This window comes from Oratosquilla oratoria, chromosome 16 (assembly GCF_046742065.1).
Source record: "Oratosquilla oratoria isolate Oo_2021 chromosome 16, ASM4674206v1, whole genome shotgun sequence".
In the NCBI taxonomy this organism is placed as follows: domain Eukaryota; kingdom Metazoa; phylum Arthropoda; class Malacostraca; order Stomatopoda; family Squillidae; genus Oratosquilla; species Oratosquilla oratoria.
The window spans coordinates 66,008,706-66,030,444 of record NC_134792.1 but is presented as its reverse complement, the minus strand read 5'-3'; the positions used below and the strand labels follow the sequence as shown (position 1 = coordinate 66,030,444).

The following is a 21,739-nucleotide window of genomic DNA, read 5'->3' as shown; positions in this document are numbered from 1 at the left end:
TTGCAGCCGAGTGTGGTGTGTTTTCCAGGATTGGCTCATCCAGGCGTTGCAGCGAGAGAAGGCACAGTATCCCAACCACTACTGGCGAGTGTAGTATCCTCATCCTCATCCTCGGGTCCTCCACCTTACTACAGTAACCATATTCCAGTACCCCCTGGATATAGTGGCTCTCAAAGAAAGAGCACTTATCAACCTCAACATCATCCTGCTAATCATCTGTCTTGTCATAGTAGTAGGCCAGGAGTTGGAGGACCTTATAAGCAGCAACAACACCATGACATGACCCAGCTTTCTGTTTCCTCTCACAGGCTTTCCCCACCTCTTCATAGTTCTTCATATGTCCAGTCACCACCATCTCCACATCATAATTCCTCTCGCATCCAGTCACCACCCACTCCACTTCATAGTTCCTCGTGTATCCAATCACCCATCCCGTCTCACCCTCAGTCTCCTCCAGCATATCCTCCTCCTCCACCCCCTCCCCCAATTCATCCTCCACCTCCTCCTCCACCAGTACATTCGCCACCTCCCCCTCCGTTACCCCCACTTCCTCCTTATTCATGTCCAGCACTCCAAGTCCAAACCACAAACTCCCAGTCTTGTGTAGATAATCAGAACCAGGAACCTTGGACAGATTTGATGATGCCCTTTTCAGCTTCCTCCTTCTGTGAGGTAGGAACACCTAGGAGCTCGCAACCTCCCACTTCCCCACCAGCTGTGCCGCCATTGCCTGTTCAGAATGCCGATAATGGTCCGCCCATTTCTCAGGCATCTGAGAAGGAGTCCAGTTCCAACACTACAGCGCTCTCAAGAAGCCATTCTCGCCGCGACCCACCTCCATATTACAGTCAACATAAGCTCATCCAGACAAATCACCTTCCGTTGATGTCTTGTGACTTAGGCTCTCTTCCCAGCGTTTGCCCAGGCAAAGCCCCTGTGGTGGCTCCTCTTGCCTGCTCGCCCCCTGTGTCAACTCCAAGTGTCCCAAATCTGCCAGGTGCCAGGTGCGACCTTCCTGTTCCCCGTCCTCCCAGTGTCTGCCGCAACCGCCATCCACCCAACGTTGCATGCAAAACTTGCAACAGTGTGCGGAGCAGTAATCGTCAGAATGCGGCTATATTAGTCAGACGGGCCAACTCCAGTGCTGGGCAGTTGCAGGGCAACTCCTCAGCTGCCTTTGGCTGTACTGACGACAATGATGATGCCGTACCCAGCATTTTGCAGAGACTTAGGCAAGAGGCAGCTCGTCAGGCACGCAATGCAGCACCCAAACTCCATCCAAAGACGTCTACTTCCCAGCCTGTCAGTACGCCAGAGCTGTCAGGAAGCAAAACGTTACCACGATCATTGTGGACAGACAGACCCCCGTCTACTGTCAATACTCCCACATCCAGTACTCCAGCACAAGAGAAAGCCTCAGAGGTTGATGACTCCAAGTATAATGGATTTCCGTCCAATGTAGATAACTACGAAAACAACAAAAGTACCGATCCTGTTGTTTTGAACAATGATATGAACAAGAGTCAAAATAATAAACCAACAAATCAAAAGATCGAACTCTTAATTCTCGAGGACACGGATAAGATCAAAGCAACACAAAAACAAAACCAAAGTTTGGAAAGTTCACATGTACATAATGTTGCGTAGCATTGAGAGATTATCTCTGTCTCTCTCTATCTCTCTCTCTATCTATCACTCTCTCTTGCTCTTGCTCTCTCAACTCTCAAGATTTGTATATTATGTCTTTCCTTGAGTATACCACCTTGTCTCTCAGTCTTCCCACGAGGCAAACGTGAAACTAATTGACCAGATTTACTTGGAAAATAATATGTTATTCAGTCATCTCGGACGAAAGTCTTTAGTAGCGGTAACTGTGCATATATAGCAGCTCCATAGATGGACGCTAACGTTCATCATCAACTTTGCCACTTTGCCTTCCCCATTCTTGGCTGCTGTACCTATACTCAGCAAGTTGTACTCCCAAAGGGTGTATCAAATATCTGCAGTTACGGAGTGCTTCAACCTTTCATTTTACAATGTATTTTCATACCTAGAACTAGGAAAATTATATACTGAATTACTGAGTATATTTCTGTAAAATACAATACACAGATTGTATATTATATGCAGTTGTTACAACAGAGTTTTTAGTAAAGTGTAAGGATAAGGCACCCAATAATGTGGAGAGGTTTAATAATGTGGCTGAAAGTCTATTATTTCATATGAGTGATGGGTAATAGTGCCTTCCTTGTCTGTCATACATTTTCTGTATAGAATTAAGTATTTGTATGGGCAGATGTCTGCCCACTGGTGCTAAGAATTTTTATAAATTTTATTTTTGTGAATTGTATGAGTCCTTAATGATCCTTGTTAGAATAGAGTTATTAGATTCACCAGTGTACTTTCAGGTACAATTTTTTTTTTTTTTTTTTTTTTTTTTTTCTGTCTGTCTGTCAAGTTTACAATTTGCTTGCTCACTGGCTGCATCATTGTGCTTCTTCTACATTTGGCTCTGTCAATAGAAATGCTTACTTTAGCTATGGCAAACCAATATATCAATTTGAATTTTAGTAACTTTTCCGTATTGAAAACAAATTTAAAGTCCCCTTGAAGGAAAACATTTTCAGTAAAATCAGAAAGCTTCTGTGAAGTTGAGGTTTTTAACTTCAAATATTTGAAAGCTCCTATGAAGTTATTGTCAGGAATTGCCAATGCTTTTGTTGATATAGACATAGTAGTAAGGTTTAAAATTATTGTAACTCTGTTCCCTTTGTAAAGATGACTGCAATGATTGTGACAGTCACCTCAAGTATTTGCTTTCATGTATAACGTTTGGGAATCTCCAGGATGCAAACATGGTGCATTTTAGGTATACTGTAAATTCAGTGGTAAAACGAGCATTTTTCCGTGCTTAGAATTTTACTCCTTCCTCAGTTTTAGTTTTTTATTTGGGAGAAGGGTGTGGCTGAAATAGACAGGAGTGCCTAGCTTAAGTAAAGAAGGGCTAGTAATGGTATTAATTAGTTCCTTTGCATGAAAACTGCACCATTCATCCATCCAGCCTGTGGATTATAGTTGAGGCAGTAGATATACTGCCTGTGGCCATGCTGACGTGCCACCGCCAGCCATTGACATAGACTAAGTTTTGAACAGGTGTTGCCATATCCGTCTGTGCTAATAGTCTTTGAACATAAAAGAATAAACCCAGGCTAACATGATCTTTCAAACTTTTAAAATGATGGTAGGTTGATTTCTTGTAATGATTTTCCCAATTTGTTTTTTCACAGTTGCCATCTGTTTTCTCGTGATTGCCGTCTAACAAGCGGCATGCATATCCCATTTGAATGGAAAGATATTTCTTTGTCACAAAGGAGTCACCAAAGATATTACATAAGTTGGATTAGGTAAACAGCATTTAAACACTGGTTCTAGTCTTACAGAATCTGAGAATTAGAGGAGGGTAGATTAAAGGACCATGCTGGAAACGGCAGGTTGATAAACGGCTAAAGCTGAGGTAAACTTCAAGAGGTTCTTTGAACTATTGTCGAGGCATAAATGAATCCTGGATTAGCATTGGCAGAATATCAAATCAGTGTTGACGTTATTTATCTTGCCTCGGTGAATAACTTTGTTCCCACGTCTTGAGATAGACTCAGATGTTTGTTGTTAGTGTGAAAGATTTGGCACTACCCTTTGACTTTTTTGGTTAGGAAGACATTAAATGAAGTAACGGTAGCCTATGGCTCTGGTAGCCTGCAGGCTGCAAGGTATACTGTATAGTTCCTGCTGGGACGTGAATTGACAATAAATCCTTTACAGTAGGTTCTCATTTTATGCACACTTGAATCGTGCCATTTTGGAACACTTAGCCTATCAATGGGTCAAGAAATCTGGCTAAATTTGTAACACGAGCACCACCACCAATTTCTTTATCTTTACAATGCTCCCAGATGCTTGATGGTGGACATAAGTTTACACTTGTTTTGCTTGTTTCCTTTAGACGTTTTGTTGGCAGTCATCCATGTAAATTGTGACTTTGTAGTAGTTTCCAGCAAGCATCCATCTAAGAGAAGAGATGGTAGTAGTGAGCCAAAGCTAGGAAGAACGTTTGTTTCACAGTACTGGATGTCTTTAGGATAAAAGTGCTAGTAAACTCCAGTCCAAAATAGCAACAATTGGGTATCTTAGGATGGTATAAGTATGGTGAATCCACCCCTTGTGTAGAATTTTATATTTATTTAAATGAGCATGTCGTGTGTACAATCCATGGTAGTTCCGCAAAACTTAAAGAAATTTTTAAGAAATCCGTATGTGTGTCAACACTATTCTCATAGCAGAGGATACATGATTTCTTGATTGTTTTTTCACATTCGTATTTTTATTACTTTGTTCTGTTGAAGTGTTATGATTTTGATAGTCTGAGAACTACTGCATTAGTTGAGGAAATTGTGAATTTAGGCTTCATTATATGGTTCATTTAGAGTAGTTATAGAATTTTGGAATGTATAGAAGTTGGGGAGATGTAATTGAAATGTGCAGTTTTTAGATTGAGTACATAATTTTTACACTACTCATGCATAAAATGAGAACCTACTTTACGGTGAAAGGTGAATTTTGGTTTATGACAATGACTGATCTTTATAGGTCATTTATGTTTACTTAAGGTTTCAAAACAAACAAGAATTGCCTGTGTATGCAACAAGAATGGCCCAGTCCCTCAGCACTACCATTGCTTTAATAGTAATTTAAAAGGGACAAGATTTCAATGTAATATTTAGATAATTTATATGAAACGTGTTACTCATTTTAGCAGTTTCTTTAATATTTCCGTTGATCATTATCACTTGAAACAGATATTGGGGGATTATCTCAAAATTTGCTCGGGAAAAAAAAGAGTTGTAGGTATTGTCATTTCATTTTTCATTGTATTTATTACCACTTTTTCGTTCAACCAATCATTTTGAGACATGAAAATGAAGTGTAAGATTTATCAATTTTTTATATATATATATATGTATGTATGTATTCTTGTTATATACAAATATGCTTGTTTTGAAAGTTATGAATCTCAACCTGTGCAGTTGTGCACTTGAGTATTTTTTCAACAAGTTTTAAGATGGATAATGAATACAGAGCTGCAAAATGGTATGTGAAGGGCATTATCATGCTTTGTAATTGCATACTAAGTCACTTCTGTAAATTGAACAGTAAAACAGTGGCTTTTCTTTGTTGTTTTAAGTTCCAGAATTTACCCAAAGTGAAAAATTATCTTCCCTATTGTATGAAGCATTTGACCCAGTTCTCTCATGAAGTAGAATGCGGGACCCCAGGTAGGACATGGCCTCCAGATCAGTGCATGATGTACTCAGCAGAGAGATCTTGTTACTGGCTGCTGGCAAGAAAGAAGAGGAAAACCCAGTGGGAATGATTGTTGTGAGGAAAAAAAGGCATGAAGAAGGTCTGGCAGTAGAGGAGTTGGAAACACAAGCTCACAGTTCAGCTGTTTATTCCATACTGAGTCACAATGACATTAAAACAAAGAAAGATACAGTGTACAAAAAAAAATATGATACTCTCAAGAGAGAAAATGGAACAGTCTTTATGGCACACTAGGCTATTAGTACATTTTCATAGAATGAAATACTACTACAAAACACTGTCATCCCCCAACAGGGAACTTAATGCTAGATGTGAAGCGCCAATCGAGAAAAGATATTTTCAGAGGGGAGATGGATTCTGCTTGTACCTCAAGTCTGAGGTACTGGCTGCATGCTGTTGTGCAGTATAAATTGCTACCTCCCTTGTAAGGGAAAAAGCCCTTGGTATATAGACAGATAAACAACCTAGTAGCATGCAGCCAATACTTTAGGGATTGTATGGGGTGCCCATACAGAGACCAGAACCACAACATTTTGTCTATGTTAGAGGAAATCTCTACTGGTAGAAAAAAACATGCTACTTTGTGCTAAGACTGTCCCTCCATTATGCTGTCCCCCTCTTAATGCTGCCACAGAGTTTTCCCACGCAGGCCATAAAATGCAGCTAAAATGGGACTAGGTATCCTGCTTTCCTATGAAAGTCAAAGCATAAGAGGGTCTGGGAGTTTGCCAACTAGAACTCTAAGGTTTGGGTCTTTTTAATGTGCGTGGGTGTGGTACAGATGAGAGTAAAAGGGAAAAGGTAGTATGTAAGAAGGAAGATGGATATGTTAGCATTAAGTGAAACCAAGCTAAAAGGGTTTGATTTATAGTTTGGGAGGGAGTCAGTAGTGAGGAGAGGATGAGGGAAGGGGTGGCTCTACTAGTGAGATGAAGATGAAACTAGGGAGATGTGCATCTTTGTAGAGTAAAGGTAGACTTTTTGGGTAGATGTAAACAAATGCTTAGAAAGTTTTGGTAGGAATGTCAATGTAGTGGTATTGTGATATCTCAATGCAAGAATAGGGGATGAACCAATAGATGGAGTGGTTGGAAGGTTTGGAGTGCCAGGTAAAAATCAGTGGAGAGCTGATGGTAGTGTGTATAGATCAAGTTGATAGCTAATACAATGTTAAGAAAAAAGTCCAGCATTATTATACGTGAGAGAGTATGGTGTATGGAAGGGTGACTGATACGGTATTAATGGACAATAGCTGTATCCAAAAGAAGAGTTCTGGATGTCCATATTTTTAGGGGAGATAGTGGGTGAATATCAGATAATTTTTTGATGTAAGGTAAGTTGAGAGTGGAGAAAGAGGAAAAGGGCAGAAGGTAGAAAGGTGTTAGAGTTAAATGTTTAGGAGAGAAGGAAAAGGAGTGGAAGTACATGGAGAGGCTGAGAGAAGTGTGGGAGGTGGTGAAGGATAGAGTAGAAGAGGAATGAGGGCATTGGTATGGGAGGGAATAGTATAGTGGGATGAAGAGAAGAAGCAAGCATTCAGGAGTTGGTTGCAAAGTAGGACGAGAAACATATGAGATACAAAGAAAAGAGATAAGCAAAACATAAAGGCAAAGAGGAGAGCAGAAGTAAAAAGGGGAGAAGTATGACAAAGTATTGAAAGTTATAAAAAGATGTTTTGGAATGAAGTTAAGAGGAAGGGGAGAATAAAAGGTGCAGATGGACAGATAACAATGGAAGTGGAGGCAGTAAGGGGACATGAGCAAAAGTATTTTACTGAGCTGTTGAATGTGGAGGATAGAGAGGGATTGATTATGGTAGTGGGAGGAGCTAAGATAATTATGGTGATTGGAGAGGAAAATGGAAGAGATATTAGCAACAGGCGCGGATCTAGGAACAAAGTTTGGGGGGGGCCCGACGGCAGAATTTTCGGTTGTTTAACGAGCATTAGCATTACCGTTTCTCCACTCACGGGATTCTTATTTGTTAATAACTGGCGGACTGACCTAAATGAATGGGCATAACCATCTGCTCTAGGTGCCAGTGTTTCTCTTCGGATTCAAATGAGAGAGGAATTTTGTATCTTATCAAAACTTTATTGAAAGTAAGAAATTAATAGCTAGAGACCTAGAGACATTAGACCTCAATTTAAATGTAGAATATATATATAAGACAGTAAGCATTATACTTTATAATATTACCTATAATAGTAGCCTTAAAAGTAACATGCAAAGGTTATTACACTGAAAGGATTATTCACACTGCAGCCTAAGCAAAGAGAAGACGGCGGTTCCATAAATGATACAATGATAATAAAAATGGATTATAACATGGATTAAACATGGATTATAAAAATGAAATAGTGAACTGAAATGAAATCGGGCCAAAGGGCCAAAGCCAAAAGGGGGGGGGGGCCGGGCCCCCTGGGCCCCCCCCATATATCCGCGCCTGATTAGCAAAGATAAGGAACAAGGAGTTTTGAAAATGATGAGTAGGTAAAGCACCTGGATTGGATGGGTGTCGTGCAGTGTCTGAAGAAGGGAGGTACAGTAATAGTGAACTGGCTAGTGAAGTTGTTTAATGTGTGTCTAAGGGAGGGGGGAGTGCCCATATAGTTCAACTTTTCAAAGGAAAAAGGGACAGATGTGACTAGTAGTTTTAAAGGGATCAGTTGAATGTAGCTGTGAAGGCTTACGAGTTTTGAGTGCCTGTATAGTTCTACTTTACAAAGGGAAAAAAAGATAAATATTATAGTTGTTTTAAAGGGATCAATTGAATGTAGCTGGGAAGGCTTATGAGTTTAAATTGAGGATTAGAAAAGAAATTGGTAGCCTTATGCAGCTTTACTGATATTGTGCTACTTTTTACGTCCCGCCTAAGTCACTGGGTTTGTGGGAGGAGCTAGCTAAACCTCTGCAAACCCGGGCTGCAATGGGGAGGCACGACCAAACTTATGGGGCACTATTGATCAGTAAAATGAGGCCTTTGGCAACATTAGATATTATGTGCACAGTCATTTTAGGAGGAGCCAGCATAAACACTGCAACTTATGGGACTCTCTTGATAAAATCCAAATATTAGAAAGATCATCCTCGTGTTGGTGCTTAAGTATAAATGGGTGCACCCAGCGTAATGTGGAAGGAGCTTAGCAAAAGTCCGCCAAAACATCGGCCAATAGTGAGAGGAGCTACCCAATTTATGTAGCTCTGTTGATATGCAAAATCCAAATTTTGGAAAGATCATCCTCACGTTGGTGTTTAAAAATAACAATAATGCTATCTACTGGGTCAACCAGGAATTACTGTGGGAGGAACTTAGCAAAGCCCGCTAAAAACATGGGCCAATACTGAGAGGAACTACCAGACTTATGGGATTCTGTTGATAAACAAAATCCAAATATCATCCTTATGTTGGTGCTTAAATATAAAGATAATGCCATCTATTGAGTGCACCCAGCATATTGTGGGAGGAGCTTAGCAAAAGCCGCCAATAAGGAGAGGAGCTACCCAATTTGTGTAGTTCTGTTAATAGGCAAAATCATTTGGAAAGATCGTCCTCACGTTGATGTTTAAATACAATAATGCCATCTATTGAGTGCACCTGGAATCACTGTGGGACGAGCTCATCAAAAGCCGCCAAAACATCGGCCAATAAGGAGAGGAACTACTCAACTATTGGAGCTCTGTTGATAAGCAAAATCCAAAATTTGGAAAGATCGTCCTCACGTTGATGTTTAAATACAAACAGTAATGCCATCTATTGAGTGCACCTGGAATCACTGTCGGAGGAGCTTATCAAAAGCCCGCCAAAACATCGGCCAATGGTGAGAGGAGCTACCCGACTTATGGAGCTCTGTTGATAAACAAAATCCAAAATTTGGAGAGATCGTCCTCATGTTGGTATTTAAATATAAACAATAATACCATCTATTGAGTAAACCCGGCAAAATGTGGAAGGAGCAAAGCCCACCAAAACATCGGCCAATAGTGAGAGGAACTACCCGACTTATGGAGCTCTGTTGATAAGCAAAATCCAAGTTTTGGAAAAATCCTCGTTGTGGTGTTTAAATATAAACAATATTGCCATTTAAGTGCACCCAGCAAAATGTGGAAGGAGCTTAGCAAAGCCCGCCAAAACATCGACCAATACTGAGAGGAACTACCCAACTTATGGAGCTCTGTTCATAAGCAAAATCCAAAATTTGGAAAGGTCATCCTTGTGTTAGTGTTTAAATATAAACAATAATGCCATGTATTGAGTGCACCCAGCGTAATGAGAGAGGAGCTTAGTAAAGCCCGCCAAAACATCGACCAATAGTGAGAGGAACTACCCGACTTATGGAGCTCTGTTCAAAAACACAATCCAAGTTTTGGAAAGATCATCCTTGTGTTGGTGTTTAAATAAAAACAATATTGCCATGTATTGAGTGCACCCAGCAAAATGTGGAAGGAGCTTAGCAAAGCCCGCCAAAACATCGGCCAATACTGAAAGGAACTACCCGACTTATGGAGCTCTGTTGATAAACAAAATCCAAATTTTGGAAAGATCATTATTGTTTAGATATAAACAATGATGCCATCTATTGAGTGCATCCAGCGTAATGTGGGATGAACTTTATCAAAAGCCCGCCAAAACATCGACCAATAGTGAGAAGAACTACCCGAATTATGGAGCTCTGTTCATAAGCAAAATCCAAATTTTGGAAAGATCCTCATGTTGGTATTTATATCTAAACAATAATGCCATGTATTGAGTGCACCCAGCAAAATGTGGGAGGAACTTAGCAAAGCCCGCCAAAACATCGACCAATACTGAGAGAAACTACCCGACTTATGGAGCTCTGTTGATAAGCAAAATCCAAGTTTTGGAAAGATCATCCTCGTTATGGTGTAACCAATAATGCCATCTATTTATTGAATGTTCCCAGCGTAATGTGGGAGGAGCTTAACAAAGCCCGCCAAAACATCGACCAATCGTGAGGAGAACTACCCGACTTATGGAGCTCTGTTCATAAGCAAAATCCAAAATTTGGAAATATCGTCCTCAAGTTGGTGTTTAAATATAAACAATATTGCCATCTATCGAGTGCACCCAGCGTAATGTGGGAGGAGCTTAGCAAAAGCCCACCAAAACATCGGCCAATAGTGAGAGGAACTACCCGACTTATAGAGCTCTGTTGATAAGCAAAATCCAAGTTTTGGAAAGATCATCCTTGTGCTGGTGCTTAAATATAAACAACAATGCCTATTGAGTGCACCCAGCGTAATGTGGGAGGAGCTTAGCAAAACCCGCTAAAACATCGATCAATAGTAAGAAGAACTACCCGACTTATGGAGCTCTGTTGATAAGCAAAATCCAAGTTTTGGAAAGATCATCCTTGTGTTGGTGCTTGAATATAAACAATAATGCCATCTATTGAGTGCACCCAGCGTAATGTGGGAGGAGCCTAGCAAAAGCCCGCCAAAACATCGACCAATAGTGAGAGGAACTACCCGATTTATGGAACTCTGTTGATAAGCAAAATCCAAAATTTGGAAAGACCAACTCACGTTGGTGTTTAAAAATAAACAATAATGCCATCTATTGAGTGCACCCAGCGTAATGTGGGAGGAGCTTAGCAAAAGCCCGTCAAAACATCGACCAATAGTGAGAGGAGCTGCCCGACTTATGGAGCTCTGTTGATAAGCAAAATCCAAGTTTTGGAAAGATTATCCTCGTTATGGTGTTTAAGTATAAGCAATAATGCCATCTATTGAGTGTTCCCAGCGTAATGTGGGAGGAGCTTAACAAAGCCCGCCAAAACATCGACCAATCGTGAGGAGAATAACCCGACTTATGGAGCTCTGTTCATAAGCAAAATCCAAAATTTGGAAATATCGTCCTCAAGTTGGTGTTTAAATATAAACAATATTGCCATCTATTGAGTGCACCCAGCGTAATGTGGGAGGAGCTTAGCAAAAGCCCGCCAAAACATCGGTCAATAGTCAGAGGAACTACCCGACTTATGGAGCTCTGTTGATAAGCAAAATCCAAGTTTTGGAAAGATCATCCTTGTGCTGGTGCTTAAATATAAACAACAATGCCATCTATTGAGTGCACCCAGCGTAATGTGGGAGGAGCTTAGCAAGACCCGCCAAAACATCGATCAATAATAAGAAGAACTACCCGACTTATGGAGCTCTGTTGATAAGCAAAACCCAAGTTTTGGAAAGATCATCCTTGTGTTGGTGCTTAAATATAAACAATCATGCCATCTATTGAGTGCACCCAGCGTAATGTGGGAGGAGCTTAGCAAGACCCGCCAAAACATCGACCAATAGTGAGAGGAGCTACTCGACTTATGGAGCTCTGTTGATAAGCAAAATCCAAGTTTTGGAAAGATCATCCTAGTTATGGTGTTTAAGTATAAGCAATAATGCCATCTATTGAGTGTTCCCAGCGTAATGTGGGAGGAGCTTAACAAAGCCCGCCAAATCATCGACCAATCGTGAGGAGAACTACCCGACTTATGGAGCTCTGTTCATAAGCAAAATCCAAAATTTGGAAATATCGTCCTCAAGTTGGTGTTTAAATATAAACAATATTGCCATCTATTGAGTGCACCCAGCGTAATGTGGGAGGAGCTTAGCAAAAGCCCGCCAAAACATCGGTCAATAGTCAGAGGAACTACCCGACTTATGTAGCTCTGTTGATAAGCAAAATCCAAGTTTTGGAAAGATCATCCTTGTGCTGGTGCTTAAATATAAACAACAATGCCATCTATTGAGTGCACCCAGCGTAATGTGGGAGGAGCTTAGCAAAACCCGCTAAAACATCGATCAATAGTAAGAAGAACTACCCGACTTATGGAGCTCTGTTGATAAGCAAAACCCAAGTTTTGGAAAGATCATCCTTGTGTTGGTGCTTAAATATAAACAATAATGCCATCTATTGAGTGCACCCAGCGTAATGTGGGAGGAGCTTAGCAAAAGCCCGCCAAAACATCGACCAATAGTGAGAGGAGCTACTCGACTTATGGAGCTCTGTTGATAAACAAAATCCAAAATTTGGAAAGACCATCCTCACGTTGGTGTTTAAAGACAAACAATAATGCCATCTATTGAGTGCACCCAGCGTAATGTGGGAGGAGCTTAGCAAAAGCCCGCCAAAACATCGACCAATAGTGAGAGGAGCTGCCCGACTTATGGAGCTCTGTTGATAAGCAAAATCCAAGTTTTGGAAAGATTATCCTCGTTATGGTGTTTAAGTATAAGCAATAATGCCATCTATTGAGTGTTCCCAGCGTAATGTGGGAGGAGCTTAACAAAGCCCGCCAAAACATCGACCAATCGTGAGGAGAACAACCCGACTTATGGAGCTCTGTTCATAAGCAAAATCCAAAATTTGGAAATATCGTCCTCAAGTTGGTGTTTAAATATAAACAATATTGCCATCTATTGAGTGCACCCAGCGTAATGTGGGAGGAGCTTAGCAAAAGCCCGCCAAAACATCGGTCAATAGTCAGAGGAACTACCCGACTTATGGAGCTCTGTTGATAAGCAAAATCCAAGTTTTGGAAAGATCATCCTTGTGCTGGTGCTTAAATATAAACAACAATGCCATCTATTGAGTGCACCCAGCGTAATGTGGGAGGAGCTTAGCAAGACCCGCCAAAACATCGATCAATAATAAGAAGAACTACCCGACTTATGGACCTCTGTTGATAAGCAAAACCCAAGTTTTGGAAAGATCATCCTTGTGTTGGTGCTTAAATATAAACAACAATGCCATCTATTGAGTGCACCCAGCGTAATGTGGGAGGAGCTTAGCAAAAGCCCGCAAAAACATCGACCAATAGTGAGAGGAGCTACTCGAGTTATGGAGCTCTGTTGATAAGCAAAATCCAAGTTTTGGAAAGATCATCCTAGTTATGGTGTTTAAGTATAAGCAATAATGCCATCTATTGAGTGTTCCCAGCGTAATGTGGGAGGAGCTTAACAAAGCCCGCCAAATCATCGACCAATCGTGAGGAGAACTACCAGACTTATGGAGCTCTGTTTATAAGCAAAATCCAAAATTTGGAAATATCGTCCTCAAGTTGGTGTTTAAATATAAACAATATTGCCATCTATTGAATGCACCCAGCGTAATGTGGGAGGAGCTTAGCAAAAGCCCGCCAAAACATCGGTCAATAGTCAGAGGAACTACCCGACTTATGTAGCTCTGTTGATAAGCAAAATCCAAGTTTTGGAAAGATCATCCTTGTGCTGGTGCTTAAATATAAACAACAATGCCATCTATTGAGTGCACCCAGCGTAATGTGGGAGGAGCTTAGCAAAACCCGCCAAAACATCGATCAATAGTAAGAAGAACTACCCGACTTATGGAGCTCTGTTGATAAGCAAAACCCAAGTTTTGGAAAGACCATCCTTGTGTTGGTGCTTAAATATAAACAATAATGCCATCTATTGAGTGCACCCAGCGTAATGTGGGAGGAGCTTAGCAAAAGCCCGCCAAAACATCGACCAATAGTGAGAGGAGCTACTCGACTTATGGAACTCTTTTGATAAACAAAATCCAAAATTTGGAAAGACCATCCTCACGTTGGTGTTTAAAGACAAACAATAATGCCATCTATTGAGTGCACCCAGCGTAATATGGGAGGAGCTTAGCAAAAGCCCGCCAAAACATCGACCAATAGTGAGAGGAGCTGCCCGACTTATGGGGCACTGTTGATAAGCAAAACCCAAGTTTTGGAAAGATCATCCTCGTTATGGTGTTTAAGTATAAGCAATAATACCATTTATTGAGTGTTCCCAGCGTAATGTGGGAGGAGCTTAACAAAGCCCGCCAAATCATCGACCAATCGTGAGGAGAACTACCCGACTTATGGAGCTCTGTTCATAAGCAAAATCCAAAATTTGGAAATATCGTCCTCAAGTTGGTGTTTAAATATAAACAATATTGCCATCTATTGAGTGCACCCAGCGTAATGTGGGAGGAGCTTAGCAAAAGCCCGCCAAAACATCGGTCAATAGTCAGAGGAACTACCCGACTTATAGAGCTCTGTTGATAAGCAAAATCCAAGTTTTGGAAAGATCATCCTTGTGTTGGTGCTTAAATATAAACAACAATGCCATATATTGAGTGCACCCAGCGTAATGTGGGAGGAGCTTAGCAAAACACGCCAAAACATCGATCAATAGTGAGAGGAGCTGCCCGACTTATGGAGCTCTGTTGATAAGCAAAACCCAAGTTTTGGAAAGATCATCCTTGTGTTGGTGCTTAAATATAAACAATAATGCCATCTATTGAGTGCACCCAGCGTTATGTGGGAGGAGCTTAGCAAAAGCCCGCCAAAACATCGGCCAATAGTGAGAGGAGCTACTCGACTTATGGAGCTCTGTTGATAAACAAAATCCAAAATTTGGAAATATCGTCCTCGCGTTGGTGTTTGAATATAAACAATAATGCCATCTATTGAGTGCACCCAGCGTAATGTGGGAGGAGCCTAGCAAAAGCCCGCCAAAACATCGACCAATAGTGAGAGGAGCTACCCGATTTATGGAACTCTGTTGATAAGCAAAATCCAAAATTTGGAAAGACCATCCTCACGTTGGTGTTTAAAAATAAACAATAATGCCATCTATTGAGTGCACCCAGCGTAATGTGGGAGGAGCTTAGCAAAAGCCCGCCAAAACATCGACCAATAGTGAGAGGAGCTGCCCGACTTATGGAGCTCTGTTGATAAGCAAAACCCAAGTTTTGGAAAGATCATCCTCGTTATGGTGTTTAAGTATAAGCAATAATGCTATCTATTGAGTCCCAGCGTAATATGGGAGGAGCTTAACAAAGCCCACCAAAACATCGACCATTCGTGAGGAGAACTTACCCGATTTATGGAGCTCTGTTCATAAGCAAAATCCAAAATTTGGAAATATCGTCCTCAAGTTGGTGTTTGAATATAAACAATATCATCTAATGAGTGCACCCAGCGTAATGTGGAAGGAGCTTAGCAAAAGCCCGCCAAAACATCGGCCAATAGTGAGAGGAACCACCCGACTTATGGGACTCTGTTGATTAGCACAACCCAAATTTTGGAAAGCCCTCACGTTAGTGTTAAATATAAACAATAATGCCATGTACCACCCGCTGTATTGTGAGAGGAGTTTATAAAAAAATAAAATAAAATAAAACTTCCGCTTATAGTGAGAGGCGCAACCTGACTTGTGGAGTTGTGCTGATAAACAAAATCCAAACATTAAATATCATCCTCGCGTTGGTTTTAACAATACTGCCATCTATTGAGTGCACCTGGAATCGCTGTGGGAGGAGCTTAGCAAAAGCCCGCCAAAACATTAGCAAATAGTGAGAGGAGCTACCCGACTTATGGGACTCTGTTGATAAGCAAAATTCAAAATTTGGAAAGACCATCTCACGTCGGTGTTTTATGCTTGATTGCACACAGCGTATTGTGGGAGGAGATTAGCAAAAACCAAACAAAACATCGTTAGTTTGTATTGTGGGTACTAAGAAATAGCCCGCCAAAACTTCGGCTAATTGAGATGAGCTACCCAATTTATGAGATCAGTTGATAAGATTTTTTTTTTTTTTTTCAAAATCATCCTGGTGCAATTTACAGAATTAATGAGGTGTCTGATAGCGTGGTTACTAAAGGTTTACATTAAGTTCCTGTCTGTCTATCTATAATTAGGCTTATGTGCAATTTTTCTTCAATTAATTCGTAATTGAATATATATATATATATATATATATATTATATATATATTATATATATATATATATATATATATATATATATATATATATATATATATATATATATATATATATTTGGTAACGTTCTCGCCGCATAGGTTCGAGTCCTCGGGCGTACCACGTTACAATTTCTGCATGCGCCTATATGGCTTAGAATTAAAGTGCACTGGTATGAATAAAAGGGGTGGATGGGTTTGAGGTTGGGAGTTGTGGCAGACTGAAAGAGTGAGGGGCTTGTATAGGAGATTCTTATACTTCAAATAAAGAGAGGGTGAGGGGTTGAGTTGTGAGGTTCTAGTGGCACAGGTGAGGAGGGCATAATAAGTTATGTAGGAAGTTCCTGTGTCATGTAAGTACTTTCTTGTGGAACTACTGGTTGAAGTTTGTGCATTTGGCTGGATTTGAGTATAAGGTACCTTGTACAGGGAAAATGTACAACAGAGGTACTTTGGTTTTGGGAGAGCTGTTCATCCCTCCCTGTTGTTGTTTGGTTATTACTGCTTTTATTCTTGTCACATTAGTTACCTTGCTGGGGCTGGCTCTTCAGCCAGGTAGGGAGTGAAGGGGTCATGTTTGAGGATGAGCTGGGCTTGCATTAAAGGGTTCCTCAATTGAACAGGTTGCTGCCAAACTTTAGTGTCCCTTATTCTACTATATATAAGAGCAACTACTGGGTTTGTGCCACCATCCATGTGAGCTGTGACTAAGAACTTATAACAACCACCACATGCTGCCACCATCACTCCGTACCAACCATGGTATTCCTCAGTGAGATGAGGCTGCTCAGCCAGATAGCCTAGAGAATAACATCACCCAAGGTCCTGGTGAGGCAGCATCTTTGTCGTGGGACTAGCCCCCAACCCCAAGAGATGGGGGCCCTTATGCAGGTGGCACCAATCTCTAGGAGCCACTTCAGTTACCTGGGCGAGTACCACCTTTTTTCCAACAATGCACCTTCACATATTTCTGCACTGAGGGGATTCTCTGGTGATCATCCCACTTCTACTATAAGCTGTGGATGTAGAGATCAACACAGGGCCCATCACAAACTACTCTCTCTTTCTCTCAAAGTTTCATTGTGTTCTGTATGTCTTTTTTTTTCTCCTGTAGTCATTCATCTCTAATGTTGCAAGTTAATCAGCCCATATTAATGTTTGTGCATGCATGCATACTGCTGGAAATGTTCAACAGTTAAGACTGGATTAGGAAAATGATACACTTCACGTTTCAGGTATGATTTATTGAGCTGTCACAAATTATGTAAAAGTGATTTCACAGTTTTTATAATAGGGAAATAATGTGAAGGTATGACACCACACTGATTCACAAAAGGATCCTATATATGGTAATATGTAATATTTTTTAGTGAACTGTCTTCATATTCACAAAAGTTTCGGAATAACAGGAACAAGCAATTATTAAATACAATAATTGTGATGATAAAATAATAGTAATAGCCATAATAATAATAATAATAATAATAATAATAATAATAATAATAGTAATGATGATGATGATAATAATAATAATAAGTGATAATATAACTAACTTTTCCTGATATATATACTGTAATAGTAAATCCCAAAGCAACATTTGCTAATGGAACAGAAGACAGCTAATTTTGCTGCTTCAGTACTTCATGTGTACTATACACATGGTAAGCCCCAAAATTCAATTGAATCAAAATATAAAAAAATAAACTATCAAACTTAAATAATGCAGAGTAAATAACTGACCAGCATTCACATGAATATTTTTTTCTTTTTCTTTTATACTTTGAGTAAAATCCATGACCTTACATACTGTTCATTTGTAATTCTGGCTTTTAGATTCCCAAACCAAATACTGAATAAGTCACAACAACTGACCCCATCAATCCAGGAGAAAGCATTTACAATATTCTGTACATCTTAAGGGCTACCCAAACTACCACAGGAGTAAGTCTGGCATTTAACTACAAAGAGATCACATCACGCTAACACTTCAGAAATGATTGTCATGTGTATCCAAACATCAGAATGGAAAAATAGTCATTATATCATATCATGAATGCAGGGTCTTGCTAATGATACAAATTAAAGCAACACTAATAACTTGCAATGACTTTTTTGTCCCTAAGCTCCCTTTCCAAATGCCTTCACCCTCATGGCAGTAAAGGCGTGGAATAAATAATATGTGCGGCAACATTACAAGCATTTGTCTTCCTTGACAGAAGAATAGAGTGCATTAAGCATTAAAGCATGTTTTCTTTTATCTTGAAACTTTAATAATGCAGGAAAAAAAAATTTTTATATGCTGTGGGCTACATTTCGTTACGGCTGCAGTAGTGTAGCATAGCATAAGCACACCTGCTTGTGCACAGGATGGGGTGATATTGTGCCAACACTCAGCTGGTCCCCTCACTGCCTCAAGGGCTTTGCGTGAGGGTACGAGTGCATAGCATGATCGACTCTGCATTCATACTTCTCTAGAGCATGTCTATAAACCTCATTATTACCTATGACATGTCTTCCTTGCATTCCTAGGTAAACACTTATCAAATGCCTAAGTGTAAAAAAAAAATTGAACAAAACAACTAAATACAAAACATGTAAACAAGAAAAGTCATATACAGCAGGTGTATTCACACACACATATACACACACACACACACACACGTGCACACACAGGCTTAAATGTGCATCAAAACCAATGTAGGTATAGTTGCAAGCAACAACGTGGTCCAACAAGTTTTGTTGAATGCACAAACACAACTGAGCAAAAACCCAGACATTATCTATGTACAAAATTGCAAACGGAATAACAATTTGCTTTGATAACAAGCAAATACTGGAATGAGTTCGTAAACACACCACTTATAAACACCTGATCCACTACATCACGCATATGAGAAAACCGATTTCTTATGATTTGCTTGCACTAATCTAAAATGAACATGAGAGCTTTGAGAAGGAAACGGCCAAGTTTACGAAGTGGTCCTTTACGCTTTTTTGAAATGCTAGGAGTGTCCTCTACAGTAGAGTCAATACTGATGTCATCCAGAGGTGGAGCATTTGCTCGGTGATGATCTGAAATTACAATATAAAGATTAAAGAAATACTTCCCTAAAATTATATAACATCTTCACTCAATATACTATTTCTCTCTCTCTTCCTTCTCCCACCCTCTCTCTCTTCCCTCTCCCTCCCCTCTTTCTCTTTCCTCTCCCTCTCCTCTCTCTCTTCCCCCCCTCCACTCCCTCACCCCTCCCTCTCTCTCTCTCTCTCTCACTATCTCCCCCTCCCTCCCTCCTTCTCTCTCTCCCTCCCTCCCAAACAGGTCCAGGACCACAAGGCCTCCTGGAGATTTCACTTGGAACACCCCTGAGGTCAAAGGTGTGGATGCCAGAGACAGAAAGGCATAAATCCACCCAGAACCTTAAATTTGGCTGGGCCCCCACATACACACACACACACCCTTGTGTCTGGGTGTTCCTCACAATGCCCTGTGGGCAAGTTTGGGGCAAATCAGCCAACCTGACCCCCCCCCCTCCTCCCTCTCTCTTTTTCTCTCCCTTTCCCCTTTTCTCTGTCTCTGCCTCCCCCCTCTATCTCTCTCTCTTGTCTCTCCCCCTCATTCTTTCTCCCCCTCCCTCTGTCTCTCTTTCTCTCTCTTGCCCACTCTTTCTTTCTCTCCTCCTCTCTCTCTCTCTCTCTCTCATTCTTTGTGTATGTGTAAAATATAATAGGAAGGGGGTTATATGTTGAGCCTTATATGATCAAAGCTTAAATCAGTGACAAACTGATGATATAAAGATACTCACTGCTATTATTGTGAGGGCAGGCAGATTTGGCCACATTGGCAAACCATACCATGAAGTCTGTATACCGTTTAATTTCATCATCTGTAACACTTCGTCCACCCTTGGCAACTACTGCGAGAACATCAGCCTGTACAATAAAGGTTTGAACAGATCAATTAGAAAAATATATATATTTTTTTAAGTACTCTGTGCCTTGAATGCTGGTTAATTCCAATTAATTTTCAATATTAATTTTTAACCTCTTCTGGACCACAGATTTCCTTCTCTCTTTTTACCACTTTTGAATCAAAAGAACAGCACATTTTTAAAATGTGTTCTAGCTAATTCTAGCAATTCTATTCAAATTACAAATCACCATAGTATTATTAAAAACAATGACTTACCAGGGTTATGGCCTTTATGCTAATTTCACCAAGGTCATCCAGATTCAGAAGGGCATGTAAGCCAGCTCCAGCTGCTGCAGCTGCTGCTGCCTTGCTTTCGCAATCATCGTCACTTGTGCGGCCTGAGTCCTGGTGGTGGTTGTCATCCAGACCTCTCAGCCTTTCTTCAGAGTCTGTGCGGCATTCCATCGTTTCACCTTTAAATGTGACATGTTTCAATATATTTCTCACATTTCAAAGGGATGAAAACATGTGATGGAGGGGATTGGGATGTAGAGGTGGGTGTATGCCTTGGCAATCTACCTCCCTTATAAGGCAGAAGAAACCTCTTGGTATACAGATATTATAGATAGAAAAAGGGAAATCTAAAGGACTGTTTTCTTTACTTTGAATGCTCATGAAGAACAGACTATTTCTATGCAAATGTATATATGAAGATGGTACAAAATTGAGAAAAGATCTTTTGATTAACAGGGCATCACAAGGTCATGGGAACAAATAGAAAGAAAAAAAAATATATATATATATATATATATATGCAGGAAAAACACTGGAAGCATGTGTTCTTGAAAATGCAAGGTTGACCACAAAGATAAGCTATTAAAGCAGAGCGCTTTCGTGTATTCACATCTTCAGTGTGAATACACGAAAGCGCTCTGCTTTAATAGCTTTTCTTTGTGGTCAACCTTGCATATATACGTATAAATATATATATATATACATATATACATACATATATATATATATATGTATATATATATACATATATATAAAGATATAAATGTATATACATATATATATATATATATACTGTATATGCAATATATATAGTCTATGTCCGAAAGATGTGATGAAATACACATTTCCAGAGAGATGCATAGACTCCTGGAACAGCCTAGAAAAGGATCCCCCCATGAATTTAAAACTAGTATGATAAATGGAGAATAAGAGACAGGACCTCGTAAACATAGCTCCTTACATACACACAGAAATTACTCTCTCAACAATTTAAGGTGTCCTCTTACCTGTGGCATTGCACGTGGCTGTGGAAATATCTGATGATGGAATGGTGTGAACATCACTTGCTTCAAATGAGGAATCACTGTCGTCCTTTTTATGATCCTGTGAAAGATGGAAGGTTACTGAAGAAATGCATTACTATAGTATTTCCCCTCTTTGATTTGACTATTCAACCAATCAATGCAATAACCATGGTCTCTCTTGTAGAAGACCTGCACCTGCAACCTACAGGAAATCTGCAACAGCCTCCAGGTGTGACCATAAGTCACTTGGAAAAGAGATATCATGCTATCAGCTAGAGACCACTAGTATGAACCATGAGGTGTTCTGCATCCTACTAATAACAGTTTGGTTAACAAAGCACATAATACCTAGAACACCCATTTCTTTGTTCAAGATG

At 40.1% G+C, this 21,739-nt stretch overlaps 2 protein-coding genes across 7 annotated transcripts in view; one reads left to right on the top strand and one right to left on the bottom strand.

Moving 5' to 3' along the window:
• The window catches only part of LOC143034093 (uncharacterized), a 34,161-nt gene extending 28,936 nt beyond the window's left edge, over nt 1-5,225 (top strand). For 4 of the 6 annotated variants that reach the window (XM_076200034.1, XM_076200032.1, XM_076200033.1 and 1 more), the window contains one exon: nt 7-5,225. In XM_076200034.1, coding sequence (XP_076056149.1) covers nt 7-1,647 — 1,641 coding nt within the window. In that variant the 3' untranslated portion in view covers nt 1,648-5,225. The remainder of the gene's footprint in view (nt 1-6) is intronic. The other 2 variants (XR_012967227.1, XM_076200036.1) reach the window with 2 other exon arrangements.
• Nucleotides 5,226-17,359: 12,134 nt separating this feature from the next.
• Nucleotides 17,360-21,739, bottom strand: part of LOC143034092 (uncharacterized) — a 229,428-nt gene continuing 225,048 nt past the window's right edge. Inside the window, exons 7-10 of the mRNA XM_076200030.1 lie at nt 21,345-21,441; nt 20,320-20,516; nt 19,937-20,063; nt 17,360-19,202 (exon numbers count right to left, since the gene is read on the bottom strand). Coding sequence (XP_076056145.1) covers nt 19,054-19,202; nt 19,937-20,063; nt 20,320-20,516; nt 21,345-21,441 — 570 coding nt within the window. The 3' untranslated portion in view covers nt 17,360-19,053. The remainder of the gene's footprint in view (nt 19,203-19,936; nt 20,064-20,319; nt 20,517-21,344; nt 21,442-21,739) is intronic.